The 16463-nt window shown below is 37.0% G+C and overlaps 1 protein-coding gene across 2 annotated transcripts in view; it reads left to right on the forward strand.

Annotated features, from left to right (window-relative positions):
- CNTN5 (contactin 5) overlaps positions 1 to 16463 on the forward strand; it is a 1365947-nt gene that overhangs the window by 1337559 nt on the left and 11925 nt on the right. For both annotated transcript variants that reach the window (XM_078432971.2, XM_078432970.2), the window contains 2 exons: positions 14328 to 14514; positions 14956 to 15068. In XM_078432971.2, coding sequence (XP_078289097.2) covers positions 14328 to 14514; positions 14956 to 15068 — 300 coding nt within the window. The remainder of the gene's footprint in view (positions 1 to 14327; positions 14515 to 14955; positions 15069 to 16463) is intronic.

Genomic DNA, 16463 nt, shown 5'->3' on the forward strand with positions numbered 1-16463 from the left:
TTCTCTGTTAGATTTCCAGTTGTTCCTTCTGCATCCAACTCCATCCTTTGTTTCCCCAGCTGGTAAGGGGGCAGTCATATTCTGGCACCAGAGTCATATTTTCAAACAAAACAGCTGTAACTTACCTGTTGCACTTTCAGGTTTCAAGAATAAACTTTCCTCTGGCTTCTGTGTTCTTTTGGATGATTGCCAATTTTTTTCAGTTCTCATCTAGGGCAGGATTTGCATGACCACTTTTCTGAGCCACCATTTATTTCCATCATTGTCTTTAATATCTCTCTAAGATCTGTGGTATTAGGGTCTATCACTAATTTGTATATCCTCTCCTCTTTCTACTCTCTCCCTCTCACCCTTTCTCTGATCAAAAGAGGCTTACAATTTTTTTTGTCTTTTCAAAGAATTAACTTTGTTTTTTTTTTCCTTTTTCTTTATTTGCACTTTTTTTCAGTACATTGAATACCGCTCCTATCTCTATCATACCCATTTTTTCTAGTTTATTTGGGTATTTTGGCTTTTTGTCTTTTCTAATACATACATTAAAACTATACATCTCCAAACTCTGCATTCCTAGTACCTTATATAGAGGAAACCGTATAGTATGGTTAAATACATAATATATTTTTTAAAGATTTATATTCTTCTACCTAAAAATATTAACTTTCATATCAAAACTTTTGTTTTTTCATTTAATTGGTATGCATTAAGAGGCTATGATGTTCACAGCTCATCTCACAAAACATATTTATGCACATTAGTTATAATAAAATATTCCCAGAATTTTCATTATTCAACATGCTGCATTTTACAACATTTGAGTAAAGAAGGGAAGAGAACAAACATTTGTAAAACACCTGCACTAAACTACATGCATTAAGAACAAATTCAATTATATTTATAACCAATCTTCTTTAGTATATTTCTAGATAGTAATAACAGTTTCTAGGAAAAATAAATACAAATTTATTCAGTAAATTATATTCTTTGTTATGTTCTTGCTGCATTTAAACCTCCTCACCTCATATCCTCTAATCACTGTTGAACTGCCTCATAAATATTCAAAAGTTTAACTAAGCATTGTTTATTTATATTATTTGATTCATTGAATTGCACCCTTTATAGTAAAATTACTGCTAGGCACAAAGCAACTACTATGTATGCAATCTAATAATACCGACTGCCAGCGTATCTCAGAGTATTGATTGTGAGTAGCCAATTTAATAACTATCCCTAGTGCTAAACTCAGGAGATTAGGAAGCTGGAGATCAACTAAATTGAGGCAAGCAGAGACGTTCCTGACTGAAACAAATTCATCTTCCATGGGAAGTGTGTTCCTCATATATAAGATTTAAAGCTCTCAGTAAGGACATGGCTAAAATTAGGAGTTACATAAGAAAAGAGGAATGTAAAAGGCAATTTAAGCATTATTAGGGAAAAGATCATAGTGTTTCAAAGTTTCTCTGAAGGTGAGGAATTACTAGAGAAAGCAGCCTAGAAATGAAATGTCTGCCTTCTCACTCTCAGTTTACATTAGTTACAACTTTTGAATTTAGGAATGGCGGTGAATTAAATTGAGGCATATAAAACTAGCTTTTCTTGATTTCTCTTAAAGTAACCCTGAAACCATAAGAAAAAAAGACAATCCTTATTGCAATTGCAATGCGGGGTATGAAACAAAAATATTAGTAGCATTTTCTAGGTTTTTCTTTCCTTTCATCTTTATGCAATGACCCAGCCTCAAAATCCCATTTTCTACGTTCAAGCAAGGAATGAAATCGTCCCTGGGCCCCTTCCCCTTTATCTTTTTCTTCAGTGAAACAAACTAAAGTCACACACATGAAGATTTGTCTCTCAGATCAGGCCTCAGTAGATTTCTTTGTGTTGCTTGGAGAACAGGAGTGAAAGCTTGTACTAACACTGATAATCTAGCATCTACCACTAGTCTGGGTTATACAGTTTAGAGATGGATGTCTCCCCTTTCAAATAAACTTTAATTCCTTTTTAGAATACCATTAAAGATCTGTTAGGTAAGATTCAGGTATGATTAAGCAGAAGAAAACTCTCTGAAAGAAGGAAAGAAATTATAAGTTTCAGCATGAATTCCTTCCCCTATAAGAGATTTTCTTGTAAATCAGAAGAAAAATTTTAAACGAGTCTAGATAATGATGAGAAAAGAATATTTCTTATGTATTTAAAGAGTGATCCAGAATATGAAGAAAAGGCAATAAAATAAAAACCAAAGTAACTAAAATAAAATATTCATTAGAAGCAATAAAATGCAAATGTAATACTAGTAAATATTTAAACCAGTGCTTCAGAATACAAACTTGAGAAGTTATCCCAGAATACAAAGTAAATGAATAAGGAAATTTTAAGGTGAGAGAAAAGATGGCAGACATGAAAGACAAAAGAAATTTGGTCCATAAGCAGTAGATATCTGCTAAGAGGACTGAATATATAGAGCAAAAGCAATAACAACAACTAAGAAAATAAAAATAAAAATAAAAAATAAATAAATAGTCCAAAATCAAAGTAACTAAAATATATTCCACAGAGTTTCAGGAAATATTAGTCTTAACAACTCATTCTTTGGCATGCCCATAACTATCACCAAAGTCTGCTGATTTCATCTTCTAAATATTTCTTGATTCCATATGTGTCTCCACATCCACCACTATAACCCTTGTTCAGGCTACACTTATTTCTTACCCAGACTCTGGTAATGCCTTCCAACCACTCTCCTGTATCTACACTAGTCCTTTTCCAATCTCAAAGTCTTTTTTGACTCACCATTATCCCAGTTGCCTACAGACAGTTCTTGATAAATAATACATATTCAAAAAAAATTTTAATGAAGAATTGATAATCTTTAAAAATTCAAGTCCTAGCAAAATACTTACATTTCAATATGCATAATCAAAAAAACTACACTCCCTAGAAGAAAGAATAAGTTACTTTCAAAGGTGCAAAAATCAATTACTCTTTGCAACATTAAGTAACAACACAAAATAGAGCTATGTTTATTACATTCAAGGAGTACAATATTGAATTAACAGTGATCACCGAGTGCAATTAATGATGTAGAAATAAGTACTGGAACTAAAAAAAAAAGTACTTTTTTTAAATCTAACAAGCTAGCAAAAATCAGGATAAGATAAAATATTAGGGAGACTTCTTCACTGATTTTGTATATAATCACAATTCACTCAGTAACTGTACACTACAAATGGCAAAAAATCATGGATTTTAGGCCTTGCAACTTTATGTAAGAGAACTGGATTGTGTGTGACATGAATATCTTAGAACTATCACATCAAAAAAATCAAATATACTATCTGCATAGTTAAAATTGTAATTATCCTGGAGAGCCAACTTTGGGGAAAAATGGATATTTACTAAGAAGAGCTATCCTGAAAATTTAGGCTCAAATGTACACTTTTACAGGCATTGGCTGTAACAGATAAAAATAATTATTTATCACTGATAATATCATATGTTATTATAATTTTAAGTAAATTTTTTGGGAGACAAAATCAGAAAATCAAAACAATATGAAGGATTTCAAAAACAGGATACCAGTAGACTTACAAATAATAAAAATCATAAATATTAAAACATCAAGAAAAAATATTTCAAGTAGTTGAGTGATAACAAGGGAACTATCTAAAACTGATTCATTAAACTGAGGTAAGTAGTATTTTGCCTGTTTTATAAACAAGGATATAGAGATTCAGTGGTTAAGTAATTTGTTCCATTATATCCAGCTTACAGATAAAAAAAAGTAAGTTTCAAATATAGGCCTTCTGGCCCCAATCCCATGATCTACCTAGAGCTTACAATAATATGGTATATCTCTTAGACTCATGTACTTTTTTTTGAAATGAAAATTTGTACAAACTATTTGAAAATGAGTGTGACATTTTATGTATCAAAAAACACAACATTTTTCATATCTTTACACCCCATAATCTCCTATGTGGGATTCTATTCTGGGGAATTAATCCAGTATGCAGAAAGCAATACAGATGAAGACATTCATGGCAATACTTTGATTAAAAGAGCATCAGTTGGAAACTACCCAAATGTTCCACAATAGGACAATGGTTAAATATTTGGTACACAGGGGCACCTGGGTGGCTAGGTCAGTTAAGTGTCTGACTCTTGATCTCAGCTCAGGTCATGATCTCATTGTTTGTGAGTTTGAGCCCCTCATCAGGCTCTGTGCTGACAGCATGGAGCCTGCCTAGGATTCTCTCTCCCTCTCAATCTGTCCCTCCCCTGCTCACAGACTCTCTCTCTCTGTCTCTCTCTGAAAAATAAATAAATAACCATTTTTAAAAAATAATATTTTTACACAGACATATGATAGAATATAACTTTGAAAAAGTGAGAAAATATGTATATGTATATGTAACTATAATGTTAGAAAACAAAAGTAGGACATACAGTTATAGGCATATAACTATATTCAATATATGTAATGAAAATATAGGAAGAGATACACAGACACACACAAAAGACAATTATCTGAAGTTGGCAAAATAGTCAGTTATCTTTACTTCAGGTTTGTGATATTTATATCTTTTTTAAATCTTTTAACCTAATGTTTCAAATGATCTCATTTGGAGTTCAAAGTTTATGGGTTGATGAAATCTATCATCAGGGTGGAAATCAAATCATGGAGAAAGAAATCAAATAAAGAAATTTGAACTTTAGAAGGTGTGTGTGACTTGTGAATACTACATTAACTCGACTCTAACTTAAGAATCATGAGAGAAGCATAATGGTAAACTCCAAATATTTTTTGGTTTTGTTTTGCCCTTTTTCCCATCAAAAAAATAAATAAAGGAAAATAATTATCATTTCACTGTGAAAGTAACAACTCCTCCTATTCCTGTTTTTTAAACATGATAGAAAGAGAATGTATGCTTTTTTTTTTTAGGTTTCTCTATAGGTTTTATTTTTTTAGTGCTTTTATATTAAGCTTTTTATTTTAAATCTAGTATAGTTAACATACAGTGTTATGTTAGTTTCAGGTGTACAATACAGTGATTCAACAGTTTCATACATCATTACTCAGTGCTCATCACAATAAGTGTACTCTTTTTTTTTTAATATATGAAATTTATTGTCAAATTGGTTTCCATACAACACCCAGTGCTCATCCCAAAAGGTGCCCTCCTCAATACCCATCACCCACCCTCCCTTCCCTCCCACCCCCCATCAACCCTCAGTTTGTTCTCAGTTTTTAACAGTCTCTTATGCTTTGGCTCTCTCCCACTCTAACCTCTTTTTTTTTTTCCTTCCCCTCCCCCATGGGTTTCTGTTATGTTTCTCAGGATCCACATAAGAGTAAAACCATATGGTATCTGTCTTTCTCTGTATGGCTTATTTCACTTAGCATCACACTCTCCAGTTCCATCCACATTGCTACAAAAGGCCATATTTCATTCTTTCTCATTGCCACGTAGTATTCCATTGTGTATATAAACCACAATTTCTTTATCCATTCATCAGTTGATGGACATTTAGGCTCTTTCCATAATTTGGCTATTGTTGAGAGTGCTGCTATAAACATTGGGGTACAAGTGCCCCTATGCATCAGTACTCCTGTATCCCTTGGGTAAATTCCTAGCAGTGCTATTGCTGGGTCATAGGGTAGGTCTATTTTTAATTTTCTGAGGAACCTCCACACTGCTTTCCAGAGCGGCTGCACCAATTTGCATTCCCACCAACAGTGCAAGAAGGTTCCCGTTTCTCCACATCCTCTCCAGCATCTATAGTCTCCTGATTTGTTCATTTTGGCCACTCTGACTGGCATGAGGTGATATTTGAGTGTGGTTTTGATTTGTATCTCCCTGATAAGGAGCGACGTTGAACATCTTTTCATGTGCCTGTTGGCCATCTGGATGTCTTCTTTAGAGAAGTGTCTATTGATGTTTTCTGCCCATTTCTTCACTGGGTTATTTGTTTTCCGGGTGTGGAGTTTGATGAGCTCTTTATAGATTTTGGATACTATCCCTTTGTCCGATATGTCATTTGCAAATATCTTTTCCCATTCCGTTGGTTGCCTTTTAGTTTTGTTGGTTGTTTCCTTTGCTGTACAGAAGCTTTTTATGTTCATAAGGTCCCAGTAATTCACTTTTGCTTTAATTCCCTTGCTTTTGGGGATGTGTCGAGTAAGAGATTGCTACGGCTGAGGTCAGAGAGGTCTTTTCCTGCTTTCTCCTCTAAGGTTTTGATGGTTTCCTGTCTCACATTCAGGTCCTTTATCCATTTTGAGTTTATTTTTGTGAATGGTGTGAGAAAGTGGTCTAGTTTCAACCTTCTGCATGTTGCTCTCCAGTTCTCCCAGGACCATTTGTTAAAGAGACTGTCTTTTTTCCATTGGATGTTCTTTCCTGCTTTGTCAAAGATGAGTTGGCCATACGTTTGTGGGTCTAGTTCTGGGGTTTCTATTCTATTCCATTGGTCTATGTGTCTGTTTTTGTGCCAATACCATGCTGTCTTGATGATGACAGCTTTGTAGTAGAGGCTAAAGTCTGGGATTGTGATGCCTCCTGTTTTGGTCTTCTTCAAAATTACTTTGGCTATTCGGGGCCTTTTGTGGTTCCATATGAATTTTAGGGTTGCTTGTTCTAGCTTTGAGAAGAATGCTGGTGCAATTTTGATTGAGATTGCATTGAATGTGTAGATAGCTTTGGGTAGTATTGACATTTTAACAATATTTATTCTTCCAATCCATGAGCAGGGAATGTCTTTCCATTTCTTTATATCTTCTTCAATTACCTGCATAAGCTTTCTATAGTTTTCAGCATACAGATCTTTTACATCTTTGGTTAGATTTATTCCTAGGTATTTTATGCTTCTTAATGCAATTGTGAATGGGATCAGTTTCTTTATTTGTCTTTTTGTTGTTTCATTGTTAGTGTATAAGAATGCAACTGATTTCTGTACATTGATTTTGTATCCTGCAACTTTGCTGAATTCATGTATCAGTTCTAGCAGACTTTTGGTGGAGTCTATCGGATTTTCCATGTAAAGTATCATGTCATCTGCAAAAAGCGAAAGCTTGAATTCCTCTTTGCCAATTTTGATGCCTTTGATTTCCTTTTGTTGTCTGCTGATGCTAGAACTTCCAGCACTATGTTAAACAACAGCGGTGAGAGTGGGCATCCCTGTCGTGTTCCTGATCTCAGGGAAAAAGCTCTCAGTTTTTCCCCATTGAGGATGATGTTAGCTGTGGGCTTTTCATAAATGGCTTTTATGATCTTTAAGTATGTTCCTTCTATCCCGACTTTCTCAAGGGTTTTTATTAAGAAAGGGTGCTGGGTTTTGTCAAAGGCCTTTTCTGCATTAATTGACAGGATCATATGGTTCTTCTTTTTTTTTTTTTTTTTTTGTTAATGTGATGTATCACGTTGATCGATTTGCGAATGTTGAACCAGCCCTGCATCCCAGGAATGAATCCCACTTGATCATGGTGAATAATTCTTTTTATATGCCGTGGAATTCGATTTGCTAGTATCTTATTGAGAATGTTTGCATCCATATTCATCAGGGATATTGGCCTGTAGTTCTCTTTTTTTACTAGGTCTCTGTCAGGTTTAGGAATCAAAGTAATACTGGCTTCATAGAATGAGTCTGGAAGTTTTCCTTCCCTTTCTATTTCTTGGAATAGCTTGAGAAGGATAGGTATTATCTCTGCTTTAAACGTCTGGTAGAACTCTCCTGGGATGCCATCTTGTCCTGGACTCTTATTTGTTGGGAGATTTTTGATAACCGATTCAATTTCTTTGCTGGTTTGGGTCTGTTCAAGCTTTCTATTTCCTCCTGATTGAGTTTTGGAAGAGTGTGGGTGTTTAGGAATTTGTCCATTTCTTCCTGGTTGTCCAATTTGTTGGCATATAATTTTTCATAGTATTCCCTGATAATTGTTTGTATCTCTGAGGGATTGGTTGTGCTAATTCCATTTTCATTCATGATTTTATCTATTTGGGTCATCTCCCTTTTCTTTTTGAGAAGCCTGGCTAGAGGTTTGTCAATTTTGTTTATTTTTTCAAAAAACCAACTCTTGGTTTCGTTGATCTGCTCTACAGTTTTTTTAGATTCTATATTGTTTATTTCTGCTCTGATCTTTATTATTTCTCTTCTTCTGCTGGGTTTAGGCTGCCTTTGCTGTTCTGCTTCTATTTCCTTTAGGTGTGCTGTTAGATTTTGTATTTGGGATTTTTCTTGTTTCTTGAGATAGGCCTGGATTGCAATGTATTTTCCTCTCAGGACTGCCTTCGCTGCATCCCAAAGCGTTTGGATTGTTGTATTTTCATTTTCGTTTGTTTCCATATATTTTTTAATTTCTTCTCTAATTGCCTGGTTGACCCACTCATTCGTTAGTAGGGTGTTCTTTAACCTCCATGCTTTTGGAGGCTTTCCAGACTTTTTCCTGTGGTTGATTTCAAGCTTCATAGCATTGTGGTCTGAAAGTATGCATGGTATAATTTCAATTCTTGTAAACTTATGAGGGGCTGTTTTGTGACCCAGTATATGATCTATCTTGGAGAATGTTCCATGTGCACTCGAGAAGAAAGTATATTCTGTTGCTTTGGGATGCAGAGTTCTAAATATATCTGTCAAGTCCATCTGATCCAAGGTATCATCAGGGCCCTTGTTTCTTTGTTGACCGTGTGTCTAGATGATCTATCCATTTCTGTAAGTGGGGTGTTAAAGTCCCCTGTAATTACCACATTCTTATCAATAAGGTTGCTTATGTTTATGAATAACTGTTTTATATATTTGGGGGCTCCAGTATTCGGCGCATAGACATTTTTAATTGTTAGCTCTTCCTGATGGATAGACCCTGTAATTATTATATAATGCCCTTCTTCATCTCTTGTTACAGCCTTTAATTAAAAATCTAGTTTGTCTGATATAAGTATGGCTACTCCAGCTTTCTTTTGTCTTCCAGTACCATGATATATTTATCATCCCCTGACTCTCCATCCCCTGACTCTCAATCTAAAGGTGTCCTCAGATCTAAAATGAGTCTCTTGTAGACAGCAAATAGATGGGTCTTGTTTTTTTATCCATTCTGATAGCCTATGTCTTTTGGTTGGCACATTTAATCCATTTACATTCAGTGTTATTATAGAAAGATACGGGTTTAGAGTCATTGTGATGTCTGTATGTTTTATGCTTGTAGTGATGTCTCTGGTACTTTGTCTCACAGGATCCCCCTTAGGATCTCTTGTAGGGCTGGTTTAGTGGTGACAAATTCCTTCAGTTTTTGTTTGTTTGGGAAGACCTTTATCTCTCCTTCTATTCTAAATGACAGACTTGCTGGATAAAGGATTCTCGGCTGCATATTTTTTCTGTTTAGCACACTGAAGATATCGTGCCAATCCTTTCTGGCCTGCCAAGTTTCAAAGGAGAGATCAGTCAAGAGTCTTATAGGTCTCCCTTTATATGTCAAGGGCACGTTTATCCCTTGCTGCTTTCAGAATTTTCTCTTTATCCTTGTATTTTGCCAGTTTTACTATGATATGTCGTGCAGACGATCGATTCAAGTTATGTCTGAAGGGAGTTCTCCGTGCCTCTTGGATTTCAATGCCTTTTTCCTTCCCCAGTGCAGGGAAGTTCTCAGCTATAATTTCTTCAAGTACCCCTTCAGCATCTTCCCCTCTCTCTTCCTCCTCTGGGATACCAATTATACGTATATTATTTCTTTTAGTGTATCACTTAGTTCTCTAATTTTCCCCTCATACTCCTGGATTTTTTTATCTCTCTTTCTCTCACCTTCCTCTTTTTCCATAATTTTATCTTCTAGTTCACCTATTCTCTCCTCTGCCTCTTCAATCGGAGCTGTCGTCGTTTCCATTTTGTTTTGCATGTCGTTTAAAGCGTTTTTCAGCTCCTCGTGACTGTTCCTTAGTCCCTTGATCTCTGTAGCAAGAGATTCTCTGCTGTCCTCTATACTGTTTTCAAGCCCAGCGATTAATTTTATTACTATTATTCTAAATTCACTTTCTGTTATATTATTTAAATCCTTTTTGATCAGTTCATTAGCTGTTGTTATTTCCTAGAGATTCTTCTGAGGGGAATTCTTCTGTTTGGTCATTTTGGAGAGTCCCTGGAGTGGTGAGGACCTGCCGGGCACTTCTCCTGTGCTGTGGTGTATAACTGGAGTTGGTGGGGGGGGGGCCGCAGTCCGACCTGATGTCTGCCCCAGCCCACCGCTGGGGCCACAGTCAGACTGGTGTGTGCCTTCTCTTCCCCTCACCTAGGGGCGGGATTCACTGTGGGGTGGCGTGGCCCGTCTGGGCTACTTGCACACTGCCAGGCTTGTGGTGCTGGGGATCTGGCGTCTTAGCTGGGGTGGGTAGGCAAGGTGCACGGGGGCAGGAGGGGCAGGCTCAGCTCGCTTCTCCTTAGGTGATCCACTTCAGGAGGGGCCCTGTGGCAGTGGGAGGGAGTCAGATCCGCTCCTGGAGGTTTGGCTCTGCAGAAGCACAGAGCTGGGTGTTTCCACGGAGCAAAGAAGTTCCCTGGCAGGAACTGGTTCCCTTTGGGATTTTGGCTGGGGGATGGGCGGGGGAGATGGTGCTGGCGAGCGCCTTTGTTCCCCACCAAACTGAGCTCTGTCTCCGGGGGCTCAGCAGCTCTCCCTCCCTTTGTCCTCCAGCCTTCCCGTTTTCTGAGCAGAGCTGTTAACTTATGACCTCCAGACGCTAAGTCGCGCTTGCTGTCGGAACAGAGTCCATCAGGCCACTCCGCTTTTGCCAGCCAGACTCGGGGGCTCTGCTTGGCCGGCGAGACTCCCCTCTGCCCCAGCTCCCTCCCGCCAGTCCGTGGAGCGCTCACTGCCTTGCCGCCCTTCCCACCCTCTTCCGTGGGCCTCTCATCTGCGCTTGGCTCCGGAGACTCAGTCCTGCTAATCCTCTGGTGTTTTTCTGGGTTATTTAGGCAGGTGTAGGTGGAATCTAAGTGTTCAGCAGGACGCGTGGTGAGCCCAGCGTCCTCCTATGCCGCCATCTTCCCTCCTATCCTCAAAATAAGTGTACTCTTAATCCCTTCACTTATTTCACCTACCTTCCCCTCTGATATCCTTTGTTTTAAACAAGTACCCTCAGTTAAAGTTATTTTTTTTTTTCAGCAAGAACATGTTTTACTTGATGCATACTTCAGAATACACTCTAAGTTTTAGCTGATGCAAGAATTTCTGTTTTTTTCACATTCAGTTACCTAAGAAACATTTTATCTGTCACTTAGGATGCTTTATTTTAGGGTGATTAATCGGAACATTAAACATTCAATATTTAGAAGTCCAAAATTTATAATTGAAATCTGTATCAAATCTGTATCAAAATTTGTCAAATTTGACCATACTCATCTCCCTCAAGTACGTATACTTAATTTAAAATAATCTAACCAATTAAAGTAAATTAAAATAGAAAAGCAAGAATCAGATATACCACTGGAAAGGAAAGATATGTGTCTGCTCATCCAACAACATCTCAGCCAATTTTGCAGTTTGAAAATAACTTAGATTTATTCAGTTAAAATATTCTCAAGCACCAAGCAAGATAAGCTAGTTCTCAGAATTGGGAATAATGAGTCCATCATCATATAAAAGATAGGATTTTAGAGGAGTCCAGCTTTAATCAAATAGCTTTAATCAAACAGATATTTGAAGTTCAGTCAGTTCAAATCTGTGAAGAGACAGGGATGAGAAATAAGAATGCAATTATCTTTTTAGGCTTTAAAAAAAATAGAGAGATAGATATATACATAGATATACAAGATCTGTGTATATGTATCAGACAGTTTTAGTCCCAAAGAACTAAACTACTCTAAATAGTTTAAGAGGTACCTTATTATAGTTATTAAATGCTTTACTAACTTATCAAGTTAAATTAATAGACTCCAGGGTGACTGGAAAGACCAAGAATGACTCTTAAAGTCAAACTACAGAATCAACACAAAGGAAGATGTCTTTTAAGCCACCAGCCCCAGAAGCACACTCCACTACCATGGTTAAGGAAGCCTCTATAATCAGGATGGTGCCACATTCAGGAAGGGGCTGTGATCTGGAGAGCTCTGCTACTGTTGCCGGTTCCAGAATCCCACCATGCCAACTATGATTTGTACCAACGAAATAAACATCCTGCGCCCTACTTCTTGACTAACAAAGCTGATGGTTAGACAATGAGTCACTTGTTAATGCTGTCTGGAGAGGCAGGGAGTGGAGGAAAAGTAATGACTCCCTTAATGTGCTTACCAGCAGAAAAGAAGAAGCAGAAGTTCAATCTCCATCTCACTTTTATTTTCAAATGCCAGGCATATTCATCTGACTGGCTGAAGCTAAAACACATTGAATCCTAACTACAAAGGAGTCTTAAAAATAATATTTTTTAGCTCTCCATCCTCTTCAGTACAGGAAGACACCTGGAACGAGAGGAAATGGATGTTGAGCACTAATGTACCATATCCCTTTGGTAACTCAACATACATACACATCATTTTCCACATTCAACAACCTTCAAAAGTAACAATAAGCAACAACCATATTCCAAACTGATATGGTACAAATGTAGCTTTTTAAAAATTTTAAACGTTTATTTATTTATTTTTTAGAGAGAGAGTACAAGCTGGGGAGGGGCAGAGAGAGAGGGAGAGAGAGACTCGAATACAGGCTCTGTACTGTCAGCACAGTGGCCCATGTGTGGTTCAAACCCACGAACTGTGAGATCATGACTTGAGCTGAAGTCAGACACAACCGACTGAGCCACCCAGGTGCCCCAACAAATATAGCTTTTACAAATGAAAATATATGTACCCTTTCCCCAAACAAGAAATTTAAATCTGTCCGTGTCAGGGTGAAAGTTTATTCTTCCTCTAATGAACTATATTAGAAAGTTACCTATGTACAACACTATATAAAATATCACAAGAAATAAGGAGCCCAAGTCATTTAATATGTACATACAAAACAGTACATGGAAGAAAGTATGACTATTATAGTCTTCATTTAATAAAATTGCAGTTACAATTTATAACTTCCTTCTTCCTCTACCCATTTCTTATTCCCTTTGCCTTCAGCCAGCACCTAGGCTGGTAAAGACCTTTTAATTTGATATGGTGACTCAAATGTTTTTTCCTCAGAGAGGAAATGAGAGCCTATAATGACTTCCTATGGCTACAGCTGGAAATGGTAGTCTTTGGCATGCTCCAGAATATTTCAAATAATAAACCCCTTGCTGCCCACAATGTATGGCAGCACCCTTAGCTGAAAGAACATCTGGAAAAGATGGTGTTTGGCTTTCTAGCCTCTACAGTAGACAAAGCACTTCAAGAAGCGTGATGGGTGCAGTGATCCACTTCTTTCACCACAGTAATGAATAGGGGAAAAAAGCACTACTGTTCTATTACTTTTACCATAGTAAGTAGAGAAATAAAAGCTACCCTTTTATCTACTTCTACATGGTTATGCTCTAAGGTCTGAAACAGCGTTAAGCTTTAGGTATATAAAGACAAGACAAAGTCACAAAGAAATTGAGTTTGGTACAAAAGCAGCCACCACAAACTTATAATCAGGAAAAGTCATTTCTGCCTCCCTCCCAGATCCTAGCAATGTGACTTCTCTACATTTAGAACACTCCCAAGTACCATGAGTGTTATTAAACCCATACAGCTTAGGGGCATCTGGGTGGCTCCGTCGGTTGAGCATCCGACTTCAGCTCGGGTCATGATCTCACAGTCTGTGAGTTCGAGCCCCACGTCGGGCTCTGTGCTGACAGATCAGAGCCCGGGGCCTGTTTCAGATTCTGTGTCTCCTTCTCTCTCTGACCCTCCCTCATTCATGCTCTGTCTCTCTCTGTCTCAAAAATAAAATAAAACGTTAAAAAAATTTTTAAAAAAATACAGCTTGTATGACTCATCTTTATGTGGGGCCCAGGAGGAAATACCGTTCATGTAGATTTCTCAAATAATTCATTCAAAGCCCCATGGCTTTGAAAGGTAGAAGTTTCTGATAACTTATGAGAGAAAAGCACTTCTTCAGTTTCTTTGAATAATTTTTCCTTAATGTCAGGATGTGTTTTTGGCTCTTTCCAAGCAATTCATGCTACCAAGCTAGAAGATAGCACCTTTTGTGGCTCTGTTGAGTACTGCTAAGATGCACACAGACACAGATCAGGCTATGACTAAGACTGATTTTTGCCTCATTAGTAACACCTGTTAATGTTTTAAGAAAACATCAAAAAAGAAAAAATCAAACAATCACAATCATAGGAGAAACTTCAAAGTTAATCTGTCATGTAATAATTTGTTGACAGGTTGGTTATCGGAAAGACATGGAACAAGAAGATGCAGCAGAAACAGTCAAAACTAGAGGAAATGAGTCATCTGTCATTCTAACAGGATTAGAAGGAAATACTTTATATCACTTCAGAGTGAGGGCTTATAATGGTGCTGGATATGGGCCACCTAGCAGTGAAGTGAGTGCAACCACCAAGAAATCCCGTAAGTGACCTGGGCTTTTTGTTTGTTTCAGACAGAAGGGGATATATCTGTTAACATTTCTGAAAGCCATGTGAGATACATAATAAGGAGAGCTAAAGGGGAGTTTTGATTCTTAGTCTTGCTTCAATGCTTAGATCTGAATTCCAAATCTAGCTCAAAACATTTTGTATTCACAGTAGATAAAGGTTATCTTCCTGTGAAACAAGGCCAAGCAATTTTGACACAGAAAGAAGATAAAAGGATTCTGGTTCAAAAGCTCAGTAGAGTAGCCATTAAAATGACACTCCTGGAGCAAAAACCTTCCTTATCTGACTCCAGCTGGAAAGAAGCGTATGGTGTCAGCCAACTACTAAACACAAGAAAAGACTGACATACAAATATTTAAGTGAAGAAATGTATTTAAGACTCCTTATCAGTTCACTTTCACTTTTTATTTTGCAGCCCCTAGTCAAGCACCTAGCAATCTCAGGTGGGAACAGCAAGGTTCTCAACTTTCTCTTGGCTGGGAACCTGTCAGACCATTAGCCAACGAATCTGAAGTCATGGGCTACAAGGTCAGTGTGCTTCTTCACTCTCTGGTATAGATATTCGGCTCAAAAACTGTTATTATGAGGATGTACAGTTAATAAGGCATAAAAAGACCCATTAGCATACCTGTTTTTTTGCCAATAATTTTCTACCTATAACGTAGGAAAAAGTCTCCCTCCAATGGGAAAGCCAAGGCAGTCAAAATCAGTTTCAACTGAAAAGATATAGGAAGGGAAGAAGTAGGAAAAGCAGCAACAATTTGAACACAGGATGAAGATGGCTCCATGAAGCACATGTGAGGGCCAGCAAAACTTGGGCAGAGTCCTGGAATTCTTTCCCAGTAGACAAACTTTTCTGGCAGATAACAAAGACTGGATGACTTAATTTGAGTGGAAAGACTCTATTAGCAGAAAAAAGAAGAAATGCTAAGGCCAGAACTCTGGGTTAAGAAAGAGTCCATGGAGAGGCAGCAAGCTCCAAAATAGACACAACATTTCACATACAGTCATCCTGCAATGTACCAGCAAGAGGGCTGGGAATATAAAAACATTTAGTTCGTTTTTGAAAAACAACTTTGAAAAAAAAAAGAAAAACAACTTTTTCTCTAATTTTAAAATATATATGTGGTCTATGTATTGAATTGGCTGAATTTAAAATTCTTTTTTCATCAGATTCGATGATTGTCTTAAACTCCATATAGAATCATTAGTTGAGTATTATTTATATAATAAACTTTAAGCATTTTAATGATAATATTTAGACTGAAAATCATCATTAATGTGGCTTTTCAATCATCAGAAAGGGTAACACAGTATTTTATATATAAAGTGCTAAAACTCTGAAACTAACAACTGAAGAAGTTATAAATGGAATATATTTTTTAAGGTAAGTAATTCCCATTAACATATTTTAAGATACACATTATATTATTTCTTACAGACTGTAATTAATGTGGATTGCAGACACTTTCATTACTCAACCACACACACTGAAATCTGTTCTCATTCTCAGAGATATTGAATTTGATCTTTTGGGGGAGGGCAGGTGAGCTATTTTTTTAATCCAGCTAGAAGTATAGTATGCAATTACTTATGAGTGTATATCAGATGTGTGTTTTTCCAGCATGGACTTGCATTTGTTAGGTATAGTGGGAAAATAACACTAGCTTCAGAGTCAGACAGACTTTTGTTACTTTTGTGTTACTCTGAGCAAGTTGCTTGATCTCTCTGGGTCTCATTTTCTTAACTTCAAAATCGCAAAATAAAAATAAAATAATATATATCACACAGGATTGTTTTAAGGGTTAAATAAGATAATTTATGTAAAATAGTACATAGCTGTTAGCATATAGAATGTGCTTACTTAAAAATAGCTACTATTTATTCTAATTTTTGGAGGAGAATATCTGGTTAGGTGAAATT

The sequence above is a fragment of the Panthera onca genome, chromosome D1 (assembly GCF_046562875.1).
Source record: "Panthera onca isolate mPanOnc1 chromosome D1, mPanOnc1 haplotype 2, whole genome shotgun sequence".
Taxonomy (NCBI): domain Eukaryota; kingdom Metazoa; phylum Chordata; class Mammalia; order Carnivora; family Felidae; genus Panthera; species Panthera onca.